Source organism: Dipteris shenzhenensis, chromosome 27 (genome assembly GCF_047967505.1).
Source record: "Dipteris shenzhenensis isolate YYH24624 ecotype China chromosome 27, Dip_SZ_1.0, whole genome shotgun sequence".
Classification (NCBI taxonomy): domain Eukaryota; kingdom Viridiplantae; phylum Streptophyta; class Polypodiopsida; order Gleicheniales; family Dipteridaceae; genus Dipteris; species Dipteris shenzhenensis.
In genome coordinates this window covers 2870807-2891438 of record NC_141622.1, presented here as the reverse complement: position 1 = coordinate 2891438, position 20632 = coordinate 2870807, and the positions used below count along the sequence as shown (strand labels likewise).

The 20632-nt window shown below is 42.0% G+C and overlaps 1 protein-coding gene across 1 annotated transcript; it reads left to right on the top strand.

The window, feature by feature from the left end:
- Positions 1 to 10336: 10336 nt before the first annotated feature.
- Positions 10337 to 12980, top strand: CAK1AT (CDK-activating kinase 1AT). Its single transcript, XM_087398922.1, has 2 exons — positions 10337 to 11403; positions 11680 to 12980. Exons 1-2 carry the CDS (start codon positions 10575 to 10577, stop codon positions 12681 to 12683), a joined length of 1833 nt encoding a protein of 610 aa, XP_087255048.1. The 5' UTR covers positions 10337 to 10574; the 3' UTR covers positions 12684 to 12980.
- Positions 12981 to 20632: the final 7652 nt, after the last annotated feature.

The window sequence follows — 20632 nt, the reverse complement described above, 5'->3', positions numbered from 1 at the left end:
GAGATAGTGGTTCCTTTGGAATTTTTGGTCTCAAGTCTCCTAGTAGCATCAGCCGAGCATAAGCCAGGGCACCTGAAGCAATTAAGGGGCAATTACATCAGCTAGCCCACTTGGATGAGATGTGTATCTAAGCAGCGTGGTCACAATAGGTAATCTAGAGATGTTGAAGGCTTGACATGACCACCACATTGAGCGAATGCATTTGGAGAAAGGTATGCTCGTTTTATTGCATAACACCAAGTTAGGGCCACTAAGTACCAATATCAGACATGGATGGAATGGGCCCTACAGGCTAACTAAGGTATTTAACAACACTACAATTGAGCTCACATTTACAAGGTCAGGTCATACCTAAGCTCTTCAATGGAAACCAAGTGAAGCTGCACCGAGCATCCGCTAGCTTGGTCATAGTATACAGATCAAATGAAGCTTGGTCATAGTGATCAAATGGAAACCAAGTGAAGCTTGGTCATAGTGTATAGGTCATAGCTTGGTCATCTCTACCATCTCTATTTTGATCATCATTAGTACCATGGCCTTGTCCAATCTGGCTCTTCACATGAGCTAGAGGAGAGACCCATCAAAAAATGGAAGGTGACTACCAAAATCTTAGTGCCACATCCAATTAACGTGTCATATACGATGAGACTGATGCTAAAAGGAAAAGTATTGTGGGCGTTAGGGAGCATTACCTAGCAAAATGAATGGAGCATTGCAGTGGTAGAGGATCTTCTCAAAGCATACTAGTTATGGCCATAGCCTTGCAATCGACAACCATTATGTTTGCATCGACAAGAAGCTGGTTGGGGACATATCTCTATTGTCTCTTGTGCCATTAGATAGCTGCTACTCTGTCCCTTCAAGAAATGTGGGGGATACCACGTTCATCTATTCATACACACTAACAATGCCCATAATGTAGTCACTCTGCCCACCAATACAAAGCAACGCTCATTATGATCAGTGTTTTGAGGAGAAAAGTTACGTATTAATCACAAAAGTACCTAATAAACAAGGCTATAAATGTGGAGATGAGCCCTTCCTTCTTATTTTTGTTTGAGTGCATCGTTCTCAAAAAGAGCATAAGTTTCTCAAACCTATCTTGCAAAGGCACTAGTTGCATATGAGGACAAGGTTCCAATTGATTGGCTTGGAGAATTTCAAAACAAGTTTTGACTCACTTGCCAAGAACGTTGCAGACTCAACCCAGCATGATTTGACACAGATTGATTACTGAGGAGGTCCCCTGGCCAATTGAAGGTCCAATTGCAGTTCCATTATCATCGGGGCCTTCCTTTCCCTCACTAGAGGATCAACCTGGATCCTCGATTTTGGGCAACTAGTTCCCTTAGACGAGCCTGTCACTCCTCTCTGGGTTGAAATCCTCCGTCCTCTATTGCGAGTTCTCCATTTCAGTAGCCTCTAAAAATTCATCTCTACTATCGCTTCATTAGGCACAAGGACAACAACAACAATGCAACTCTTTAATGGGCTACATAAGATCAAGTAGGATAGCCAAGCACCAAAGGAGTCACCAAGCATGGATTATCGGTAGAGCTACTGATTGTGGCAAGTGTCAAATTCAAAGACAGTACCGGATACCATGAAGTCAAATACCGATGAGCAACTGTAGGTGACAACCACAATGTTTAATGTCAAGGGGGAAAATATTATCTCACTGAGTTTCCTGAGCTTTGAGACATGAGTTTGAAAAGTACAAAAGTAGTATCCACAAAGCCAAGATCACATCCAAGCAGCTAGATTATTTGGTTCCCCGAAGGCCCCCATCCACACCTTCCACTATGTAGCCTAAAACTGGCTTCCTTCACAAGCTCTCTTATACAAAAAGTAAGAGCATGTAGCTTATAGATGGACTTGAAAAAAGTAACATTATCTTTTATATGAAAATAAGTTTCCATCTATATATAAAAACCTCAAAATAACAAGTAATATTATCTTTTATATGAAAGTAAGTTTCTATGGGGGTTAAAGGCCACTGTACCTTAACCCCGGTTATGTAAAATACTCAAACACACACACACATATATATATATGGATGACATAGAAGATTAGGGTGTTCTGGACCCACCAAATCTTGTGTGGCTCTCTGTTCTAGCTCTCCCTATCTCCCACTCTCTTCTGTTCCGCTTCCATTGTTGAGATCTCTCAACTGGTATCAAAGTGTGGGTGTTCTAGCTCAGCTCAGGTGTGAGCCTAGAGCTCGAAGTCTACTGCTGCTACAGCTCTATGGGAGGAAAGAGAAGCTCCATTGGGTGACTTTACTTGCATCTTGGTGTGCAGAGACCTTGTAGAAGCCTTTGGAAATTTCTCTGAGTGGTTTTTTGCAAGCAACAGGTGGTTTTAGAGAAAACATACGTTTTTTTATGATTCCCGTGTTCCTTTCGACGAGGCTAAGAGTCCAAAATGACCTGTAGAGGCAACCATTGCCTGCTTTTGGTGTCCATTGCACTTTGGGAGTTCGAAAACACCTTTTGGCATCATTTTGTTGGATTTCTGACTCACTATCTCTACTTCAACGTTTTTTTGCCAGTGTGTTAGAACTCGAGTTTGAAGCAACCATTCGTAGATTTGTCAGTTCCAGTGGACTCAGGAGGTCCTAAAACATCTGTGTTGCTCATCATTCTCACTTCGATGGTGTTTACAAACAGGTCTATTTGCAAAAACGTTTTTTGGTCTATGTGTTGGACCTGGTGATTGGGACCACGGTGTTCCATTGCGTTCTAAAGGCCCAAAAACCCCTACCTGCTAGCTCTTGCGTGATTCCATGGAGATTTGGAAAAGTTCCGTCTTTTTGAGGCATTAAATCGTCTGTTTCTCTGTCAAAAATCCATTCAAAGGTTCAAACCTTAGATTTTTGGATTATAGGTCAATTGCAAGGGTTGACTCTCCATTTCCCATTCATCGGTTGGGATTTTGGAGTTCCAGCAGTGAAAGAGGGATATTTGCAGATTGTCTTGTTGAGTCTGATTATGCAGTGACGCCCATGTTTTGAGGCATCTCAAGTTTTATTTTTCCTAGTGATCATTGCCGTGGGCTGTGATTTCTTAGATATACCTTATATAGATCACTCTAGTTATAGTCTGAGGCGTGTGCGCTCATTTGTGGTTTGCATTGGGTTTCAGTGGATGCTTTACAGGCCATTTGTATGCATTGGGATCCTTGTTGGATGCGTTGATAGTCCCAGATTTCCTTGTGGGATGCTTTATTGATGGATGTTTAGTACACAGATGCTCTTTTATGCTAAGGGATAGCTTTGACATATTGCAATGGATCCACACGTTGTGCTATGATCTCTTGGATGAGATTTTGTTGATGTATATGCTAATGGACAACATTTATGCTTGAGGCATTTGGCTCTTAGTGGCATTGGGTTTGCCATGTTTTGTCATTATAGGTTGACATTTTCTTTTGGGGCAGATTTGTTCATATGGATGCATAGTATATGCACATGAGTCAGATGCATTTTGATGCTTTGAGCCTTTGAGGTTTGGTGATATTACCTTCCATTTTGGCATACACATTTGGGTGCACCTGGTATTTGGTGCCATTTCTCACTTGTAGGTACTAGCATTTGGGATTTTGTTTCATTTGCATCATGGCATCCTCTTCCATGTTTGCAAAGGAGTTTTTCGGCATTAAAAAGTCTGATGGGAAAAACTTTTCTTTATGGAAAGAATAGATAAGGGATGTGCTTATTCAAAAGAAGCAGATTAAACCCTTGGTAGGGATTGGAGCTAAGCCCGCAGATATGTCTGAGGATGATTGGAATGAGTTGGATACATTAACAAAGTCTACTATTAGACTTCATCTTGGAGAGTCAACTTATTTCATAGTAGTAAATGAGTAGACTACAGAAGATTTGTGCCACTTATGAGAAGGAAACTGCCTCTAATAAAGTTTACCTTATAAAGAGGTTGTTTGAGCTGCACATGAAGGAAGGGGTCTCCATTTCTTCTCACTTGAATGAATTCAATATTATTTTTAGCCAGCTTCAAGCTCAGAAGATGAATTTTGATGCGCAGACTAAGGCAATATTCCTCTTGTGTTCATTGCCATCCTCATGGGATACCTTCCATACAGCTATCAGTAACTCTGTACCTAGTGGAGTACTGAAGTTTGATGATGTAGTGGGTATCTTGTTGGTCAAGGAGATTAGACGGAAGTCTATGGATGGCAACAAGTAGGATGTAGCCTTAAATGTGCAAAGGGGCAGATCACAGTTCAGGGGGAAGTCCCAAGAAAGAGGGAAGTCTCATAGCAAATCCACGGCATGAAACATTGAGTGTTACCATTGTGGCAAGAAGGGCCACATGAAAAAGGATTACTACAAGCTGAAAACAAAGCAAAAGGATACGAAAAAGGATGCAAATTGCGGTGTAAATAACAAGGAAGAGAGTCCAAGGAGGACAAGGAAAAATGAAAATCGAGAAGATCAATGCAGTCACTGATAATAGTGACAATGACATTCTCTTCATGTCTAGTCTACCTACAAACTTGCTTACCACTTTAAATGATGCATATTCCTAGGATTGGATTTTGGAATTTGGTGCTTTATTCCATGTTACTCCCCATAGGGAATGTGTCTCTGCTTATGACAGTGGAAAGACGGGTTGTGTGCATCTTGGAAATAAATAGGCATGTGACATAGTGGGAGCATGTGACATAAAGTTGTCTTTTGCAAATGGGTCTGCATTTGTTTTGAAAAATGTGAGACATGTGCCTAAGCTGACCAAGAATCTCATTTCAGCAGGTCAACTAGATGATGCTGGTTTTTAAACCACTTTTGGCTTTGAGAGTTGGAAATTTCAGAAGGGCTCTATGGTTTTGGCAAGGGGTGCCAAGTGTGGGACATTGTATCCCTTACATGTATCAGGGGTGTCTGATCATGTTGTTGCAATAACAGAGTAGCCAAGTACTTCTTTGTGGCATTGCAGATTGAGGCACATGAGCCAAAATGGAATGAAACTCTTATGCTGTTTGGGTTATTTACCGCATTTGAGTTTTTCTGCCTATGAATTTTGTGAGCATTGTCTCTATGGAAAGCATACTAAATCAGCCCATAAAAGAATGGGAAAGAAAGAGCTTGAAAGGCTTGATTTGGTGCATTCAGATGTATGTGGTCTCATGCCTACACGGTCATTAGGCGGGGCTCAATATTGTGTGATACTCATTGGTGATGCAACTAGGATAGTGTGGGCTTATGGCTAGCTTTGGCTGAAAATCAGTCAGGTAGAATGCTTAAATACCTACGGACTGACAACATTGGTGGAGAGTATCTCTCTCATGACTTTCAGCATTTCTGTGATACACATGGAATCAAGAGGGAGTTCATGTCCCCTCGTACTCCAAAGCAAAATCCAGTTGCAAAACAGATGAACCGCACCATTCAGGAAAGGTTGCAATGTATGCTTTCCAATGCAAGTCTTTCTGGTGGTTTTTGGGCTGAGGCAATAAAGACTGCAGTGCATGTGATCAATAGATCACCTAGTAAGAGTTTGGATGGTGGTATTCCTGAAGAGGCATGGAGTGGCAAGAAGCCCTCTTACTCTCATTTGCATATATTTGGGTGTGAGGCATATGCACATGTGCCAAAAGAGCTTAGGAAGAAGCTAGATCCTAAGACTAGGAAATGCATCTTTTTGGGTTATGGTGAAAGTGGAGAGATGGGCTATCGTCTCTGGGATCCAAAAGCAAAGAAGATCATACAAAACCATGATGTGGGCTTCAATGAGAAGAAGATGCATAAGGCACCCATGAGGGATGTGGAAATGAGGAGAATCACTTTCCAAGATGTGAATCCACCCGCATATGTTGATAGACAGCAAGCTATTCATGCACCGAATGTGCAGGAAATGGTGCCACTAGGTACTCCCACAGGTATACAATCAAGAGCAGATGATGGATCCTCTATTGGTGGCAACGATGAGCCAAATGTGATTGATATGCAGGTGGGGCAACAAGCTGAAATGCCCATGAGAAGATCATCTAGAATGTCTAGATCGCCTAAGAGATTTGTTCCAGGGGCAGATTATGTGATGCTTACTAATTGCAGGGAGCCTTCTTGCTATAGGGAGGCTATGATGCATGAGGATCAGCGCAAGTGAGAGTATGCTATGCAATCAAAGATGAATTCAATCATGAAAAATAAGACTTGGGACTTGGTTCTTTGCCACATGGAAAGAAAGCATTGCCATGTAAATGGGTCTACAAGATGAAGGTCACATGTGATGATGTGCCTAAGTACAAGGCCCATTTGGTTGTTTGCTAAAGGGTTCAATCAAGAGAAGGGTGTGGAATTTGATGAGATCTTCTCTCCGGTTGTGAAGATGACCACACTTAGATGCGTACTTAGACTTGTGGCAGCAGGGGTATGGAGTTTATGCAAATGGATATCAAGACAACTTTCTTACAACTTTCTTACATGGGGATTTGCATGGGGTATCAAGACAACTTTCTTACATGGGGATTTGCATGAGGAAATTTACATGGTACAGCCAGAAGGCTTTAAGAAAAGGGCAAAGAGAATTTGGTTTGCAAGCTGAAAAAGAGTCTCAATGGCCTTAAGCAAGCACCTAGAGAATGGTATCAGAAGTTTGATGCTTTCATTCGGTCCCAGGATTTCTAAAGAAGTGAGATTGATTACTGCCTCTACACTAAAAGGGCTAAGGATAATAGCCTGATACTCCTGGGACTTTATGTGGATGATATGCTATTGGCTAGCAAGAACACTTATGAGCTCGGTGCATTGAAGGCCAAGTTGCGTGAGGCCTTTAACATGAAGGATTTAGGACCTGCAGGTCATATACTTGGTATGTGCATTACGCGTGACTGGAGTAGGAAACTCATTTGGGTTTCACAGAAGGAGTATGTTACAAAGTGTTGCAGCGTTTCAATATGGAGGGGGGGAAGGCAGTAAGTACTCCATTGCCTCCATATGTGAACGTAATTTAGGCAAATAGTCCCAAATCAAATGAGGAGAGGGCCATGATGGCCAAGGTTCCTTATGCATTAGTGGTTGGGAGTCTTCTGTATGCTATGATAGCTACTAGACCGGACATTGCATTTGTAGTGGGTGTTGTTAGCCGATATATGACTAATCCAGGAAAGAGGCATTAGGAGGCAATTAAGTACATCATGGGGTACATGAAGGGTACCAAGGAGATCTGCATCAGCTTTGGCAAAGGAGAGATGCGTGTGCTTGGGTACACAGATTTAGACTATGCAGGGCATGTGGATAGCAGGAGATCCACTTCTGGTCATGTGTTCACCTTTGCAGGTGGTTTCATGTTGATGGGGACTATTCATATGTTGGTGGAAAACCTCATCAATGAGATCATCTTGCTGGGAGATCATTTTCAATTCATCTTGGAGCTCTTTGTGGAGGCATTTTGTAGCCCATTTTCTTGGGTTTTGGTTAATATCTTCGCGTCAAATTTTTCTATTAGAGTGTATGATTTGCATTTGATTTTGTGTAGGCCAAATTAGTAAAATACTTGTCAATTTTGCTTTTTTGGGCGCTCGCTTAAAGCCATAGATATTATCCTTTAGTTGACATACTTGATCCTCTTTTTTATTATCAACAGATTCTTGTGGTTATTGCACATATACTTCTTCATCCCAGTATCCATTTAGGGATGCATTTTTAACATCTAGATGATATTCCATTTGGTGCCTATTGCTTATGATACAAAAATTTGATTGAATTCATTTTGGCTTTTGGGGTGTACAGTCTTGTCCATATTGTTGTGCAAATCCTCTGGCAACAATTCTAGCTTTGTATCTTTCGATGCTACCATTTGGATTGTACTTGACTTGTATACCCATTATTTTGCAATTGCCTCCTTTCTTGGTGGCCGTTCTTTGCACAAATTCCACTTCTTGTTTTTATAGATAGCATTAATTTCTTCATTTATTGTTGTTTGCCATTATGGATTTTAAATTGCGCCTCCAAAATATAATGGCTCTTTTGTTTGCATGATAGTTGTGATAAGAGGATAACTCCTGGTTCTTAGTTTCTTGGGTAGATCCCTAGAGTTTTTGTCTTTCTACAAATTGTAGATGCCTCCTTTCTCTGGTAGGTCTCTATAGTTCTTATGCTTCTATAGGTTCTTGTAGTTGTTGTGGATGTTGTTAATATCTTTCTCTATGTGTATTCAACTTGCTAGTATAATTATCTATTGTCAAGTCTTACGAAGCTGATGGTTTCCATTTTAAATCCTCCTTAAACACTACATCCCTTCATCAAACACTACATCCTTTTATATTACTATTCATTGGATCATACATTCAATAGGCTTGGCTATGTTTAACATATCTAACCATCCCTCCATCAAACACTACATCCTTTGAGATTACTATTCATTGGATCATCCATTCTATAGGCTTTGCTATGTTGAACAGATCTAACCATGACACATTTCCTAAATTTCACATCTAGCTTTGTTGTACGATCATCATGTATATGTGCATATAACTAAGTTGCATTAATTTGCAAAACATTTTTCAATTTAAAAAAATGCCTAAAAATGCAAATTTCTTGATTTAAATAATTAAAATGAATTATTTTATCTTATTCGTACAAATAACCTTATTCATACGAATAAGCTTTATTCGCATGAATAATGCAAAGCACATAAACTTTCAAACCATGTCTTCTTGCTTATTTGGATGAATAGTTGGAAATTTCCTTCCTTTAGCCTTTCCTCATTGGAACCGATTTGCACACCTCCTACCACTTCACTTCTTTTTTAGTTTCTTAGAATGTTATAGGTGAGTTTATGCACATGTCTTGCATTTTCTTCATTCCCAAATGGCACTCATATCTCTCTAGAGAGTTGTACATTGCACATTTGTTTTAAGTTACAAAGATCAAATTGGCACTCACCTCTCTCTGTCTTTACAGTCTAAGGTAAATTGTAATTGTGTTTGGATAGCCCTTTTTTAAGTTTTGAAAAACCCAGCTAGCACTCGTGTGTGTGTGTGTGTGTTATAGTCTTCATTTAAGTTGTGATTGTGTTTGCATGGTGTCATTTTTAGTTTTTAAACACCCAGGCTGGCACTCGTCTCTCTCTCGAGTTGTGTATGTGTGTTATAGTCTTCGTTTAAGTTGTAGTTGTGTTTTGATGGTTTCATTTTTAGTTTTTAAACACCCAGGCTAGCACTTATCTCTCTCTCTCTCTCTCTCTCTCGTTGTGTGTTGCAATCTGAGTTAAAATTTAGAAAGTGTTGACTAGTTTTGTTTTTAGTTTTTTAAGATCCAAGCTGGCACTCATCTCTCTCTCCAGTTATGTGCATAGTCTGAGTTAAGTTGTAAATGTGTTTGTTTAGCCTTGCTTTATGTTTTTAAAGACCCAAGCTAGCATCATCTCTCTCTAGAGTTGTGTGTTACAATCTGAATCAAAATGTTGAAACTTTGAGAGGGCTAACACTCGACTTGGGCAAGATTAGTGTGTTGTAATCAGTGCTTGTGAAATTATGAAATTGCTTGCATGTTTATATGCCATAACTAATACTGAATCCAATTCAAATTCTGTTTGTTGTTGACACCTTCCAACATTTCAAGATGGCTTGTGTGGGTGAGACGAGGAAGTAGGTTGAGAGCATCCATAGCTCACACGACCTTAAAAGAAAGTCTTGAAAAATGAGAAGTTATCGACCAAGATATCATTGAGAGGGATTTAAACAATGGCGAAATCGACATGCAACATCTCGTTCAAACCATGAAAGAGCATGGATTGAAGAGGGTCCTACAAGAAGGGTTTCCAGATATCTTCTGTAGTGAATCTAAAGACCAATACTTGCACCACTTTGCGCTTGAGAGTTGATGATGTCTTGGTCAAATAGATCAAGACATCACCACTTGCGACACAAAATAGGAGGGTCTAAATGTTGAAGTGAGAGCATGGTGTACCTTCAAAGGAAAAGGAGCTAGCACATCCTCCATTTTGCAAGTGCACCCACATCCACCATAACCACAAGAGCACTAATGTCCTCCACAACCTCAAGAGCACCAATTTCCTCCACAACCACAATTGCACCCACCACAGGCTCTCTTTCGGTTACTATATTTGTTGCACGTCCTCCATCACATCCCCGCCAACCATACGGTCCATTTGTTGACCGTCTTTCATTACACGCACACCAACCATACAATTCTGCATTCATTGCATACTTGCACGATCCTTCATACCGCCCATTGCACGATCCTTCTCCCTCACTCGCCTGCACCTACACCTAGAGCCTCGCCAGCACCACCACCAAGCACCAATAGAACATGTTCAACCTGCAATGCCTCTACACCTTGATCGAGCTACAATGCGAGATCAACCACAACTTGTGCTTCTCCGTGATGAGCTGTATGATTCACACTTGATAGAGTTGTCGACATAGGCACTATCCACTTTAGCTCTTTTGACCTTATGGATATTTCTGCTTGCAAGGTGTTGTAACAAAGCCATTCAAGACCTAGGAAGACACCCGAGGATTTGCAAGTGAGAGCTGTGAATCCAATGAGTTTATTTCCATGTTAGCAGCCGGCGGTTGAAGGAGCTCGGATGGGGTGCTGGAGCCTCCACGATCACAAGGGGCTGGGCAGCAGCTATGTCATCCTGGAACGCATCGGATCGGGTTCCTACGCCGATGTCTACCGCGCAAGGAGGAGGTCCGACGACTTGATTGTTGCTCTCAAGGAAATTCATGATTATCAGAGCTCCTGTAGAGAGATCCACGCCCTTCTCCGCCTCCGAAATCAACCGCATGTCATCCATCTCTTCGAATACTTCTGGCTGGATGACGACGCCGTGCTTGTGCTGGAATACCTCCCCTCCGATCTGGCCGCCGTGATTCAGGAAGCCCACAGCACACGGCAGCCCAAGGGTCTCTCTGATGCTGAGATCAAGGCTTGGATGTTCCAGCTTCTCCAGGGCGTAGCTGCCTGTCACGCCACGTCCGTGCTGCACCGAGACCTCAAGCCCTCCAATTTATTGATATCAGCATCGGGAGTCCTTAAAATTGCCGATTTTGGACAGGCTCGCATCTTGGAGCGAGACCCCTTGCAGCATCATGGAGAAGGTTCAGCACCTCCAGGGCACGAATTCCTGCAGGACCGCATTGTCACTGCGGATGATGCGCAAGAGGTCGATGCCCAGAGCTCAGAAGCTCTCAACGACGGCTCACTGGACTTTCCCTCGCAAAGGCCGGTGGTTTCTACTCAGCCATTGGCGTCATATGAAAGCATAGAACCTGATGCACTTGAAATGGGAGAGGGGCAGAGAGGGGCGTCGCCGGTAGCTGATTTCTGCGGAGAGAAGCCCGAAGCAGGAGACCGCTATTATTTTCCTGGCCGACCGCTTATCGAGGCCCATCAAGCAATTCACATGGATGGTGAGCATTTGAGTGAGACCGATTAGCAGATAGTCAGACATAGGCTGTGGGCGCTAGCAAATCATGTCAGCAATGGAGTGTGGCTTATTCGGAATTCTCTCTTATGGAGGAGCAGTACAGTCTGCTTGATGTGATCACGTGGATTATATTGCGAGCAAAAGTGTGCACTTTTCTTTCTGAATAAGGCCAGCAGTTTGTTGAAATGTTCTACATGTGCTCTAAACCCGCTGTTCTGGAGAGCCTCTCACGAAGAACATGTTTGTTCTGTGACGCCAGGGTGTGAATCTCTGGAAACTCGACGGTCTGCTACTGAGAAAGCGCTTTCTAAGAAGAGGATCAGGCGGACTGCAAATGGCGAAATGGCCATCGATGGGAGCTTCACAGGCGAGGACGTCAAATCAGTGCCAATGGCAGATGCTTTAACGGATGAAGACATGGAATCAAGAGCAGAGCAACAAGTGCAAAATGAAAATAAATCATACATATTTACTAAAATAGAGGGATTTACGAACGAGCATGATATCCACAGAAGCAAGATCGTTTCTCAGGAAGAGAATTCTGATGATTCAGAAGCCCTTGGTGGGGGACATTCCTCTGAAATGGTAGAAGAAGATGTTGAATTTAGGCAGCAAGGCTACAAAACATGGGTGGAACCTCATGCAGATCAGAGATGGGCAGCTACATTTGATAACAAGCACGAGTGGGATCTGGGGAGTGAACACAGTCATGACAGTGCGTCTGAAAGAAGTGCAGAATTTTTCAATGGTGATGTAGGCTTTTACCGGGAAGATGTGGGCTCTGCATATACAGGCTGTGTGGGTACGAGATGGTACAGGGCTCCAGAGCTTCTCTATGGTGCCACAATTTATGGTACAGGAGTGGATATGTGGGCTGTAGGTTGCATGTTTGGTGAATTGCTGCTAGGACAATCTGTTTTCCCTGGTGTTTCTGATATTGACCAGCTCAGCAGGATTGTGAGAGTGCTAGGCAACCCAAATGAGGATAATTGGCCAGGTGTTTCCCAATTACCTGATTATGGGAAGATCTCCTTTGCTGATGATAGAGCCTGTGTCTCTCTACATCAGTATATAAAAGAAGGCTCAGAAGAAGCGCACAAATTGTTGGAAAGGCTCATTACTTACGACCCTGCATCCCGCTTGACTGCTGTTGATGCATTGAAACATCCATATTTTATAGGGGAACCGTTTACTACACCTGCTCATGAGCTCAGAGGCCCTTCTCCTAATATGGATAGTGATGACATTTCTGATACGCTTTAGATTATGTAGGCTGTTGATCAGGTTTGTTAGTATTCATAAGAAATAGCATCAAGAGCGTTTGCATCAGGTAGAATTGTTTGGTTGCAATGTACTGAAACACATTGAAGGTATTATATGATGGGAAACAGGGTGATTCTCTCAAGTTTGCTCTAGTATGCTATATCCGGCATCATTTCTGCCCTTGCCTCCAGACAAGTCTAGAAACTCAGCAGGTTGTGCTGAAAATGTATTGAGTACCAAAGTGGACCTATTTATCGGCATGTGAATTACATGTACTTAATGGGATGTTCAAATTGTTTTCCTGTGCTATGCATGGTTTGAAAGTGGGCTCTCTTGGAAGTGAATATATGCATTGTGAACCACACCTAGTGAGCTATTGGCATTCTAAATAAGAACAGACTTCTGAGATGTCCAAGTAATTTGTTATGCTTTGCATGGCAAGGCCAAAGGGATCTCTCAAAGTGAAGACACCTGGTTTTTTGTGTGTTTATATTAGAAAAACTTAGTCTTTGAGGCTAGTTTCTCCTTGAAGCAGAATATAGTAGATGGTTAAAGTGTGTGCAATGGATGAATTTAGAGAGGAGAAAGAGAATGCTGTAATTCAAAACTTTTGACTAGGATAAGACTCACAAAATACCAAACTCGAGAAAGAGAGACAATGGTAGAGTAGTTCACATCGCAGAATATTTTGCAGAAATCTGAGTCAAACAAGCTTCACCAGAGATCCCAAAAACCTGCAGCAATCCGCTGACCTGGATGCTCTGTGGTGACCGCAAACTTTGCTCCTACTACTGTCCTTGCTCCTCATTGAGCTTTAGTGACCTCGTGTTGTGCTGGTTCCTTGGACAGCACCCTCTTGCAGACTTGTGCTACCCTACTGGCTATAGGTATGCACCATGAACTGCTCCCCAAGGTAAGGACTGCTTCCAGTCTGAAATCATGATTTCGTGCTGCTGCAGACTGGTGTGCATTCTCTGGACCACCTCCTGTGCATGTTGACCTCCTTGCTGCACTTCTGGACAGCCCAGGCCAATACCTGGAATGAATGCAAGAAGGCTGGAAGCCCCCTAGAGTGGCCAGTGGGCTGTGAACCAACTGACCCAGTCAGCCAACCCAACAGCCACAGACTGGGCCAACCCAGTTACATCCCACAATCCACATGCAACCATGTGACTCCTGATCTTGCTCTTCCACATTGGGTAGTTTGTCCCATCTAGCATACCTGTCACACCCAATGATTTTTTACTTGAAGGAAAATTCTTACACATACACTGACCTTTTTGTCAGAACTTTTGACTATGTCTCCACAAGACAGAGCTCAACAATGGTAAAGTAGTTCACAAAATGCCTTTGCAGCAATCTGTTGCTCTGGATGCTCTATGGTGAGAACAAACTTTGCTCCTACTTTTTTCCTTGCACTCTTATGGCTGCTAGCTCCTCAGTGAGCTTCAATATTGCTGGTTCCTTGGACAACACTCTCCCACAGACTTGTGCGAATGTACTGGCTGTAGGTATGCACCATGAACTTCTCCCACAGGTAAGCGCTGCTTCTAGTTTGAACTCGTGATCCTCTGGTGTTCCTTCTTGCTTTTGCAAACTGTTGTGCATTCTCTGGACTACCTACTATAGATGTTGACCTCCTTGCTGCACTTCTGGACAGCCTATTGTGAGGCCTAACTCCTAGAATAAATGGATAGAGTCACCCCAAGGCTGGGGTATTTGTATAGAGGGCCAAAAGCCCCCTAGACTGGCCGACTTGGTCTGTGAACCAACCAACCCAAAAGCCACAGACTGGGCCAAACCAACCTGTGAATTTGCTGACCTGTCCATGCCCTATAAAAGGCGCTTTTCTGTAAAATTGCCACCTGGTTGCCATGTGGTAGCCCTGATGTCCCCTCCCTTTTGTTGTCTGGCTACAGTCTGTTTTGACCAGTAGAACCCTCCAAGTTGCTCCTGCTTGCTGTGCAGGTCTGCAGTTTGCTGACCTCATCGCAATTATATCAGAGCTCTCTCTGTTGTGGCCTCTAACGGGGTAGCCATGTGGATTGTCTCCTTTCACCTTGATCTGCCCATGTGGCATCCATAGTCTTTCAAACCCCTGAATTCTCTCTTGGTTCCATGCTCTCCTTGGGGCCCGGGGGCTTACAGGTGGGACAAGGGACCCTAATTTCCAACAGTTTGTAAGTTCAGCCTGGTAATAATTTCAGGCATTTCGTTTGCATGATGTTTTAATATTTCTCCTAAATAGAATTAGTTCAGATGGGCTTTTGATGTAAAACCTAAAAGCACAAATTTGTGCACGCATGCATGCATGTACGTACGTATGCACACGCACGCATGCATGCATGCGTGCGTGCACACATGCACATGCACACACTTTTTTTTTTGTGTAATTCACATGCACATCATGTGCGTGCATGTACGTGCACGCGCGCATACACACATTCTACATGTTAGTCTCTCCATTTATTTATTTAATGTGTTTTGTTCTAGCATGAAACAATGTGCTCTTGTTTTGGGGGGGTAAAATGCAAGTTTATATTATAAGGTCAAGAAGATAAACGAGTTTTTCACATTAACAAAAACAACAAAACAACTCCTTCCTCTACACGGGGGGAGACTGTATTGAGATCTAAGAGTCTATCACTTGATCTAGGAGGTATTTTAGCTAGCTTCGACCTTCGAAACCACATGGGATGCCACCCTGATGACAACTATGCTTGGAATGTGAAGGTATGGGCATGGGTGTCGTCGTTTTTGGGCCTTCCCTGGTGCTTCTCTAGTTGGTCTCTGAAGGGTCTGCTTGAATCGCTCCCTCAACTTGATTTCGTTGTGCTCTTTCGCTAATACACTCACCGGGGCTGTGCAAGACACTACGCCTTTTTTTGGTTAGCATCAAACGATGCTATATCTTGAGCACTCCTCGCACTTTTCTTAGCATGATGCAACATTTCATGCATGTGTCAAAGCAAATTAGTTCTTTCTACTTATTTTTAGTTTGATGCCATAGGGTGACCTTGATGGATATCCATCAACCTTGTGAGAGAATGCTTATTATTGTTATAAGTAAACTCAATCAATGGCAATACCCTTATATAAGCATAGAGGGGCCAAACCTTGTGGGAGAATGCTATTTATTGTTATTAATTAAATCAATCTATGGCAATGCCTTTTCCACTCATATTATTACTTCAAGATATATGCTTTGAGCATGTCTTCTATGGTTTGATTAGTCTGCTTTGTTTGGCCATCCAACTAAGAAGATTTTGATGAGGACATACTTTGTTAAAAATAAAAAATCTTTGAATACTTACTTTTTGTAATTGACAATCTTTGAATACTTACTTTTCGTAAACCCAAAAGAGAAAAAAGAGCATGAAGTCGCTTGGTTTCAAAAAGGAAATGGCCATTCCTCCACATTTTAATCTTGTCATAATAAATCTAATGTCCACTGTAACTAAACTAAAAAACGTAGTTTGTCAACCAAAAGTGCACCATTTGTCCTGAAACTAAATCCTCCCATCCAACTATCACAGTCCTCTCATTCTCTCTCATTTCTCATCCAACTAAATTTCAAGGTCGACTCAAGATGGATTGGCTTGTAGAAGGTAGGGCAAATTTTTTCTACTAAGACATGGGAATCAGTGGTGGTAGAGTCTATATGCGTTAGTGATGATGTGCCCATGGTTGGTGTGATCATTGGTGGTCAAATAATTCTAATGTTTACATTTATGGGGGTGAATCAATTAATATCATGAGTGAGGAGAACATGCACGATGTGGACTTTAAATACTATAGTATTATCTCTTCTTATCGTATCAAATTGGCTAACAATAGTAGAGTAAAGACCTTGGGAGTTGTGAAGAATCTAGAAGTAGATGTGTGTGGAAATCCTATGCCAACCACTTTTCAAGTGATCCCTACCAAGCCAGATGCACAGCCTATCCATTGATTCCGAGAAGGCCTTGGTTATGCAAGGTGGAAGAAGTCCAAAAGTGAGATACTGGGGAATTGATTTTGCAGGGGAAAGATAAGAAGGTGTGGTACAACATCAAGAGCCACAAGAAGAAAGTTGTCAAGGAGGAGTTGTCAACCTCATAGAGTTCAAGTTTTGACTTAACCAATGAAGAAGAGGCAAGGTATAGCTTCCAAGAGTCCAACTCAGAGGGCGAGGTGGAAGGAGTGGCCTTTGGTCTTTGTTTTGGTGTTGATCGGGAGGAGTCGCAAGGGAATGGTGCAAGAGGATCCTATAGTGACTCTTCAAGTGGAGAATGTGGAGCACATTGAATGATGCCAATGTAATGAAAAACTTCTTAGTGACTCTTTATCTGGTAGTGAGGAGCTCTAATACTTGGATATGTTCGCCAATTATCTATATCTCTTTGCAAAAGGCTATTCATAGGTTTGGCAAGTATTACTTATGGAGCAAAAAGCAAGCCAGCCATGCAATGGTCAGGGTACTTCGGGGTGATCCAAGATGAGGCATCAAAGAAAGAGGTAGCCTACCCCTTGACAAACAAAAAGATATTTCAAAGTACTTCAGTATCATATTGATCTCTCTCTCTCTCTCCTCTCTCTCTCTCTCTCTCTCTCTCTCTCTCTCTCTCTCTCTCTCTCTCTCTCTCTCTCTCACACACACACACACACACACATCCCGCTCAATTCAAAAACATGGCAGTTTGAATTACAATCACTCTCTCTCACTCTTTCTTTGCTTACGACTTCAAATATCATCTGCCTCTATCTTTGTTACGAGAATTGGAATTATCCCGGCTCATCAAGAAGGAGCTGACAGTATAAAGTACTAGAACCTAGAATACAACTGAGAAAACATAAGACATCCTTGAGGTATACAAGGTGCCAAATGCTGATGTCGGGATAGATCTGTAATCCTAGATCTAGCCACTAATCTGTATCAAGTATGAACTATATACGATAGCCATAAGTGCATGCTGAAATGCTGATGTCCCTCGGGTTGTGTTATGGCTGAACCTAATGATGTCGACTACATTGGGGCAGGACTACACTAATATCCTCATGCTGAGGAATGATCTGCTAATCGGAGGTGGTGATAATTGGATCCAAGCATGATGCAATGCGACTGCATTAATGCAGACTAGACTCCAGAGGTCTTGTATGACAAAATGAGGGCATGCCATCCTTAAATGCATTAATGCAATTCAATACACAAAGTATTAAGACAAGCGCGCAAGGGGCAAGAAAGTTTTTTGTTCACACTACCTTAACAATGCATTATCTACATTAATGCAAGACACACTTCGTATTTTTAGTTTTGCAAAAAGTGGTCAGACATGATTCTTGCTTGTGAGGGTGGACGCAAGAGGTTGGCAAGGTGTGCCATCTGGGTGTAGAATGCAAAATGATTTCCTAGTCAAGCAATGAATTCTAAAGTTGCACTAACACAATGTTTTTTTCTTGCAATTTTTTATTGGAACTTGGACGGACCAAAAAGAGCTACAAAAGGTTGATGCATTCAAAACTATTTTATTTGAAATTGTACATATGTGGAGAAGATGTGTGCACTATTATTCAATGGGGATGTCACAAAGGGCAAGGTCTACAAGATGCATGTCATTTTCAATGCCTACATAATGGTGGAACATATCCTTGTAAACTCTTCACAACAACCTACATCTAGAAAATATATCCATGACACAATCGAACTCAGTCGTGAATGTGCTCACCAATCATGTACAAAACATGTAGTAATGAGTGTACTGTATTAGGAAATCCCGATTGAGTTTTATGTAGTTGCATGATCTGAATTTTACTTGTAAAGAACCATTGATCATTCTGAGCATCCTTTCAGATAAGTGCCACCCATCTTTGTCCTTTGAAATGGATGGCCTTGATCTATCTGTCCTATTAAATTTTCATAGAGTTGAACAATGTGGCAAAGTGTTGGTCACGATAAAAGTGAAGAATGAGAGAGAGAGAGAGAGAAATGCATATGATATAGCTACATGTACTTCGAAGAAAACATGGTATAATGCATCCTTGATCATGCAAACCATATTTGATGGGCATGATACTTTGCACATAACTCAAGATAAATTGGATTTGACACGCGTGCAAACTATTGTGTGCATGGGATACATGCGCGTTTGAATAAGACACCGTAGAGCGCATTTTTTTACGATAATGCAACATATTTGGTGAAAAACATGGGATAATGTGATTTCGACAATGCAAACTATATCCGGTGTGCACAATATTTTGCATGCATGACACTTGGTGAAAAGCAAGGTATAATGCATCCTCGATCTCATGAAAACCATATCTGATGGGCATGATACCTTGCATGCGTCCTAAGATGGTGGGATTAACATGCATTCAATGCATCGTTCCCAACAGACACTAGCACGTTCTCATATGACATTAGGGGAGAAGCAGGCAAGCGGTTAATATTAGAGGAAGGGTATGGCAGATGAGGAGTGTTGATAAGTGTTGTGATGTTAAAACATCTATGGCTAGATCAAATTGTTCCTCGTTTAGTTTTGTGGCGTATGCAACGTGCTCGGCTAAAGCCTTCTTTGAGCATTTGCTGCATAGCCTCCACACTTAATTGTACAATATGAGGATGGCCAAGGGGTGATACTGAGAGACATTACAACTTTCTCATACCTCCATATATGGTAAGTACAAAGAGAGATGCACAAAGATAAATAGTCAAAAGGCAATAATTTCAAAATTGGAACTCTGGTTATTGAATCAAGCTGATGGCAATCAAGAGGAGTCACCATAGCAAAAGCATTGACTTGTATATCTACTTCCAACATGAAGTCTCTTATTTCTCCACATGGTCTTCAAAATAGATATGGGAGTAATGATTCAAATTCCATTCCAAAGTTTGGAGTTGGGAAGAGGTCATTACCAACATTTAGTCAAATGAAATTACATTATTTCTCATCATTCTCTTTTTGCATTTCCTCAAGGTATAAATTCATGTGTCTTTCGAATTACAAGTCAAAAAGAAGGCCCCATCATAAGATGTGCGTCACTTTGCACCAATTGGGAATCAATCAAATGGGTCTTCATCATGAAGGCAAAGTACTCAAATTTGACAACTCTGTATGAAAACTCTATTAATCTATATTCCAAATGAAGGCCAACGAAAGACTACATGGCTGAACCTCGTCATCCGTAGGGGCTTTTTGGAGGATTACATGGTGAATCCAAGTGTCGTAGCTTACAACAACAATGTGCCATAATATAGAAGACGAGAACACTAGTCATGTGTAGCAATCACGACAGTGATAATCAAATTCTCTAGAAAGCAAAGTCGTCATCAATTATCTGGTCCTGCAACACAAAGTCCTGCATATTCGTCTGCGACCAAGTTTGTTGCTGTTGTACTTTTTTTCAGTATCACCACGTTTCTTGAAGCAGATTTCCTCTTTATGACCTAGTTTTCCATAGATGAACACTTGGACTGATCGCGATTTTCCTTTTTGTTTAACTTGTTCTTACCGTTGGTCTTCATACGGTGTAACTGCATGTCGATGTTCTTCATCCCATAATGTAGATATCATTTTTACCCACTGGCAAGCTTCGAAAGGTCAAGATGGTGATTATATTTGCCCCCAAGTGCGCTTTATCATTCTTGGCCTCCCATTGCGAAGTCTTTTCTGTTACGCTCTGCTGCTGGCATCTCTGAGAAGGCGGAGCTGCCCTGCTTGTCTTCCCCAAGCTCCAAGTTGTTGAAGTCCCCTCCAACAATCCAGGAATCAACATCCGGAAGACACTCTGATAGCCTCCTCCAAAAGGCCGAGCCATGCTGTCTACACGTTGGGGCATACACGTTCACGATTCCAATCCTGGACTCTCCCGTCCGAACTCCCATCCAAACTGCCCGTCCTGGAATGGGCCCGTCCTGGAATGCCCGTCCTGGAATGAGACTGAGATGTAGACCCCTCCGCTCCGTCGTA

Coding starts and splice junctions, on each gene's coding strand:
- CAK1AT (XM_087398922.1), top strand. CDS start 10,575: ATGGGGTGCTGGAGCCTCCACGATCACAAGGGGCTGGGCAGCAGCTAT. Junction 11,404..11,679: donor TCAAGCAATTCACATGGATG/GTGAGCATTTGA, acceptor CTGTGACGCCAG/GGTGTGAATCTCTGGAAACT.